We start from the raw sequence: 7,030 nt of genomic DNA on the forward strand, positions 1-7,030 counted from the left end.
ATGTGATGTATTCACCTATAACAACTGCACTCAGCACCACAAAAATAAAAAATAAAAAACTCATTTTCTAACAACCTCAGTTGTGTCTTTTTGTTAGATTAATATTCTCATCACAGCAAAGCACAACCTTAGCTTTCCCTTTCCTGCTTCTCTAAAGTTAGGGGGCAAACTAAAGTTGTGGATTGCCAAAACGAGAAAATTACTTTGGCAACAAAAGAAAAGAGAAATGGGGTTCGGTTCAAAATGATGTTTGTTTTATAGGGTGAGAATTCTTTACAAATGAATGCATTGCATATCTTTTTATAATGAGAATTTTGTGCTATTGATGGCACTTGATGGCACTAAGACTGGGCCCTGTTTATTGTCGGAATGCATATTTTGTGTGTAAACAATACATTTACTTTTTGATAGAGCGAATTTGGTCATTCGAGGTAAGCCCAAAAATCCACAACAAATATAAGGCACATTAATACACTTGCATTTTGTTGATATGTTGTTATATTCAATTACATCCTAGTATTTACAGCGTGTTTCGATAGCCCGGATGAGGATGAGGATGAGACATAACTTATCTTGTCTTATGATCGCATGGTCATTCCTAAGTTTTCCCTTTGGGTCAGATAAGGGATTTCTGCAATCCAATGACCACCAAGTTAATCTCACTTGTAAGTTGGTTGGTTCATTAAAACGAGAAAATTGCTAGTCAATGCACTATGACCAGAATACCCTCTGTTTGTAAAAAAGAAAAAAGAAAAAAAACAAGTTTTATTTAAAGAACTTTCCTTTTTCGTTTCTTGCAAATCAAGTTTTAAAAACAGATGAGTTTTCAGATTTTAGACGCATTTAAAACTTAAAAGCCGAAGTCTATTAGGTCTTCATGTAAAGTTGGGACTCTCACCTCAACTGATCGTTTGGCTCGTCTTCCCCATTGTTTGGCTCGTCAATCATGGAAGCCTGCGATGGTCTTTCGGTTCCTCCTGTCGAGAAAACCTCCGGTGTTTCCCCAGTTACTTCAAATGATATGTCTGCGAAGAAGAATTCGGAGAGCAAGGGGAGATTCGTAATTCGTATCCGTTTGCAAAGCAAAAAATCCGACAACGACGGTAGTCCTGTGCAAATCAACCCAAGTCCAGCGGAGAAAGATGAGGAGAAGAAAAAGGAGCCGTGGGGTTTGAGACCCAGAAGGCCATGGCATCGCGTTCCTGAGAAAGACAAGGCCGAAGAAACGAAGGGCAAGGAGATTCCAGAGAGGATGAGGAAGCTTCCGGTGGCGCTGTCGAGGGAAGAAATCGAAGAGGATCTGGCATTCTTGACGGGTGGTAAGAGACCGAGAAAGATGCAGAAGAGACCAAGGAGCGCGCGTCAACATAACGACGACCTTTTCCCTGGTGCGCACTTGGGTTCGATTACGGTCAAGAGTTACAATGTCCATCCATAGATGCCAGAGGTCGAATTTGGGTTTGAACTGTTTGTTTCGCCGCTTTCGCGACTGCTTTATGATCATCAATCAAGTCGCTAGGGCATGATAGATCTCTGCAAATATAAGAGAATTGACCGTATCCAGATTGGAGTTGCTTATGTAATTGGGGTTGTATGTTTTTGAGTTGCTGTTGACTTTGTTGGAGGTTGAGATTTTGCGCTGAACATCAGAAGCTTGTTTGATCAATCCACTTTCTATTTTCTTTCTTCCAGTTCTGTTCTTGTTTCCTTTGATTTGATAGTTTTGCTTGATCATACATCAGCTCATGGTGGGATTCCCCAATTTGGAGATTTCCCACAACCCAGTTTTATTGGGCGACAGTGGATGCACAATTTTTTTTTTTATGCGTTTGTTCCACGAAAAAAATAACGATATAAAAAATATTTTTCAAAAAATAATTAATTATTCTTTTTGAAAAAATTATTCTAAGAAAAATCTTTTCATTATCAACAATAATTTATACTTAAACATTTTTCATTGATAATTTATATATTATTCATTAATTTGTTTTTGAAGCAAGTCATCGTTAAGAAAATAATTTACAAATTGTTGATTCTCTCTAAAACAAATACACTATGGAGGAAGTTTCCTTTAATAAAGTGGTGGTGTGATGCAATATTCTTTTTTGGGAAAGATTGCTGCGATTACCAAATAGGAAATATAGAGCTAAGGATAAAACATTTAACTGTGGATACGGTGGAGAACTAATTTAAACTGAACAGGGAGTGTTCAAAGAAACGTGTGAGGATTAGGGTAAGTAACTAATTCCAAATATATTGTTGTTGCCCATCGAATGATGGCCTTCGAGCCCCTATCACATCACGGCACCAGAAACAGCTCCCGGCTCTAAATTTTGCTCCCTCGCTCCTTTTCCCTAAGAAGTCCGAAGCGTGATCTCTTCCCCTTTTTCTTTAAGAGTTTTTTTTTTGGTAACCCGGGAACCCCGCACGGTGACACGAGGAGGTAAACCCGGGTGACGCTAGCGCGGACCCACCACCACGACGCCCTTTTTCTTTAAGAGTTAATATCACGAAAATCCTAAATTAATACACATGTAACAAATTTATCTCGAATTAATTTTTTTACCAATAAAAACTTCAAATTAGTATACTTGTGATAAATTTACCCTCTGTTAACTTGGATTAATGCCACAAAAAATCACAATTGATAAACACGTGACAAACAGAGGAGTAAAACCTCAAACTGATATACCCGTCAATTTGTTACGTGTCATCCAATTCAGTAATACGGTAAAATTTAACGAAAACTAACGAAGGGTAAATTTGTCACTGGTATACCAGTTTGGGATGGTACGTTTATCGTAAATGTACCGATTTAAGGTTTTTCGTGGTATTAACTCTTTTTTTAATTCTCCTCTCTACATTTTACTTGATGTTTCTATTTGTTAATTTATTCTTGATGCTTGAGTCAGATTTTAATAAGATGATGGCAATTTAAAAATTCAAAAGAATTTTTTTTTAAAAATTCCCATAATTTTAAAAAAAAATGCAAAAATTATCCACGTTAGCGCTGGTCATGCCACGTAAGGCGACTGGTGTTCACGTCATCAATTTCCGATCAAAATTTGCTGAAAGTACTACATTGGCAAATTGTTAAAAGATTTATAACTCAATTGACTTGAAACTTTAAGGATTTTTTTTTTGGTCAAAAGAAACTTTAAGGATAAAAAATAATAATAATAATAATAATTTTTTGGTCAAAAGAAACTTTAAGGATTGAAATCCTTACCAAAAAAAACTTTAAGGATTGAATTGGCACAAATACAATAGTTTTAAAACTTTTGTTTGTCATATTTATTTCTATCAATTTCATGTTAGTTTTACTCCACCGTTCTACGTTCTTTATATCTATTTAATGACATTATATAAATATACATCAGACAACAAATACAACTCGCATCTTTTCTTTTTCCAAATATAACTTTTCGAGCAAGTTTAAAAGACATTTAAAGAAAGCAGTATTTTAAAGCATCGACACACGCCTGCAACAAGGAGAAAACAAAAGAACAAGTACCCAAAACTATGCCCGCTGTGATATATTTACCCTGAAATTTTTTTTTTACATCAAAAACCCCAAACTATACCCAGTGTGACACATTTGCCCCAAACCCTTTCTTATGACTTACAAAACCCAAAACTTGTATTTACGTGATATATTTACCCTCCGTCAAGGTTTCGTTAGATGGTTTTCAGCCAAAATAACATCATTTTCATTTTACTCAAGCCACGTGGACACAATGTTAACATTGTTTACATTCTGGCATTTATGTAGAAAGATTTTTAATGGTGTTTATTTATACATGTACAAGTTTGGGATTTTTAGTATCAAAGAAAAAAGTTGATGGTAAATATGTCTTGGTGGGTATATTTTATAATTTTTGATGGCTTTTTCCCTTTACAATTATGTAATAATTGGATGTTCACTTTATTTAGTTTGACACCTTGAATCATGTGCATAAATTTGCAAACTGTGTCTAAAATAATTTACTTATACTTTTAAAAATGTTTATTCTTTTTCCTTTTCAAAAATCAATTAAAATTTTAAATTAAAAATTTGTTCAAAAAATTGGAGGGATCATTAAATACTTTTTTAGGGTGCGTTTGTTTTACAGAAAATGTAATGTTTGTGGAAAATGTTTTTCGGAAAATCATATTCCGGGAAAATAGTTAGTTTTCCTTTGTTTAGTGATATGGGATCGAAAAATTTTTTGGGTGTTTGGATCTCATTTAGAAAATGGTTTCAATCCCATGATTTTATCTCAGGCAAAAAATAATTTCGAATTTTTAAATATTTGTATTTTTAAAAATAAAAAGAAAAATAAAAAAAATAAAGAAAAGAAAAGAAAAGAAAGAAAAGGATAAAATATTTAAAAAGTAAAGGGAAGCAATTCTGGAAAGTGTTTTCACCTTCTTAGATTAGGGAATTCACTTTCGTAATTTTATACCTGAATGTTTTCCTTGACCAGAAAGTATTTTCGGTTGACTAATCATTTTTGGCGAACCAAACAAGTGAAAATCCGAAAAACGGATTATCGAAAAACACTTTCCTCGAATCAAACGCATCCTTAGACCTCATCATAATTCATACTTATAATAGTTAAAAATATATATATTTCAAAATGATGCCAATCATGATTTTCCTTACAAAAAATATATATTGAATAAATCAATTTGTGGCATGTGCGCATAAATTAGCAAACTATATTTCATACAATGTCTGTGACATTCCGAATTTCGAATCATTTTTGGGATTTATAAAACGTGTAATTCGTCAGTGTGCTTATAGTAAAATCTCGCCCGGGAACTGATCACTCTCGGTTATTGTTTTTAAAATTGAGATTTCGCTAGAATCGCACTCGATCGAATTTGACCGTTATTTAGAGCCCAAACTTTAGTGTCGAATTTCTCGGAGTTCCGGGACGAATTTAATTGGACAGTGTCGATATTATTGTGGCCAGCCTCGATATTGCCCGAGATATGTGAAAAGAGAATTTTTGATCGGGTGTGAATTTAGACTAATAGACCTTCGTAGTGTGTTTTATTTGATTTCTTTTGGTCTTTTTTCTTATTTTATTATTTAGGATTTTCGTGGGCCGTTGGATCGTTTTTGGATTTGAACCGTGACCGTTGGATCGCACTTGAGGATAAGTTTTGACTTTTGTCCTCTCTTTCTCTCTCTCTCTCCTCTCTGCCGCGTCTGCGCCCGTCCATTCACCCCCGGCCCGCGCGTCCCCTCCCCCTCTCCCCCATGCACGTCCACTCCTCCCTCTCTCTTCTTTTTCTTTCTTTCTTCTTTCTTTTCCTTTTCTTCTTCTCCTTCCCTTCCCCTTCGCCGCGACTGCTCCAGCTTCTGCGTTTGCCTCTGTTCCTGCTCCTGCGCCCAGCCGATCGTGATTCGCCGTCGCCTGGCCACCCGTTCCGCCGCCGTCGCCAGCTAGCTCAACCGCTGCACCGCACCGTCCGCCAGCCGCCGCCCCCGACCGACTGCTCTCTCTCCCTCTCCTTCGCGCCAGCTTGCTGCTCGAGCTCGCCGCGCCCGACCGCCGCCGCGCCTGTCACGGCCCGGCGCTGCCCAGCCGGCCGTCCTGCTCCGCTCCACCGCCTGCGACGTCGCCGTGCCACCCCCGACCGTCGCCGGCCCCGCCGTTCCCGCCGCCGACCTTCCTTCCCGCGTTCCTCCTTCCCTGAGCTCCTTCCCCCACTTCTGTCCAGCTAGCCGCCGCACGCCGCCGTGCCGGCAGTCGCTGCTCCCGCCACCACCACCCAGCTCCCCTTTGCCACCAACCGCCGCCGTGCAGCCCCGTTGCCGCCGGCTTGCGCCCCCTCAGCCCCACAGTATGTTGCACCGACACGTTAAAATGGCCAACGTGTCGGTGTCCGACACCGACACGCGTGTCGGACACGTCGACACGCGTGGACACGCCTCCGACACGCGGTCAACACGGTGTCGGATTTCCGACACGAAATCAACTCTCCGGACACGCCTCCGACACGCGAGTCCGGCGTGTCCGAAGAGTAAATTTGTAAAAAAACAAAAACAGAGAACAATAAATGGCGTCGACCTCCAAATCAGGGCTAAAACACGATTACCTCTTTACTTCTCTGTTCGACCGACAAACTCCCGTCCTCCGCGCCGCTCGCCGCTCGCCGCTCCCTCTCCCGCTTGCCGCTCCCTCTCCCGCTTGCGGCTCGCGGCTCGCTGCAGGTACACCTCTCTGTTTCGAAAGAAATTGTGGTGGCTGGGAACTGGGAAGAAGGGAGAAGTCGGGGAAGGGGCGTGTTTGGGTGGGGCCGCGCCTTTTTTTCTTACGGGGAGGTCAGATGGGGAGGTCAGATGGATGGGGGAAAGAAATTGTGGTGGGCTGCGTCTTTTTTTTCTTATGTATTGAAATACGAGAACATAATTTTGAGGAGAAGTTCGCATATCGCATATACTCAGTTTCCCTAATTGAATCTGTAAATGTGCTTCTTTGGATGGATGAGTTTACGGAACCTAAACTAGTTAAGTTCATCTTTTATTGGAACTTAATGGTTTTATGGGTTATAATAAATCAATTGTTTTTTGGTCATTATGGTATATTTAATTATTAAAAATATATATTTAATATACGTGTCCCAACGTGTCGGAAAATGGTATTTTTTGAGAATTGACGTGTCGCGTGTCGTGTCGTGTCGTGTCGCGTGTCGCGGTGCAACATAGAGCCCCAGCTCTTCCTCTCCCTCGCCACCACCGCCCAACTTTCCTCCTCCTTCCCTCCGCGCCGTCGCCGTGCTAGCTCGCCGGGACCAGCTCGCCGCCGCACGCAGTCCTCCCGTCGCCGCTGCTCGTCGCCGCCGCGTCGCCTTCGCCGTTGCTCGCCGCCGGCCAGCCAGTCCAAACTGCCCAGCCACTTGCTCGTGGCCCAGGCCGCCGTCCCTGCCCGTGCCGAGCTCGCCCAGGCCGTGGCCGGACAGTCAAGGCCACTGTCCCAGTCGTGGTTGAAGGCCTGCTCACCTGGCCGCTCGCCCGGCCGTGGCCCGTCGCCGTGCC

The 7,030-nt window shown here is 41.3% G+C and overlaps 1 protein-coding gene across 1 annotated transcript; it reads left to right on the forward strand.

The window, feature by feature from the left end:
- The first annotated feature begins 946 nt into the window (after window positions 1-946).
- On the forward strand, window positions 947-1,438 carry LOC115666503 (uncharacterized). Its single transcript, XM_030583996.2, has one exon. The coding sequence runs from the start codon at window positions 947-949 to the stop codon at window positions 1,436-1,438; it is 492 nt and encodes a 163-aa protein (XP_030439856.2).
- Window positions 1,439-7,030: the final 5,592 nt, after the last annotated feature.

Source organism: Syzygium oleosum, unplaced genomic scaffold, assembly GCF_021117445.2.
Source record: "Syzygium oleosum isolate NSW1041296 unplaced genomic scaffold, Sole_v2.1 Sole_v2.15, whole genome shotgun sequence".
Classification (NCBI taxonomy): Eukaryota; Viridiplantae; Streptophyta; class Magnoliopsida; order Myrtales; family Myrtaceae; genus Syzygium; species Syzygium oleosum.

Coding starts and splice junctions, on each gene's coding strand:
- LOC115666503 (XM_030583996.2), top strand. CDS start 947: ATGGAAGCCTGCGATGGTCTTTCGGTTCCTCCTGTCGAGAAAACCTCC.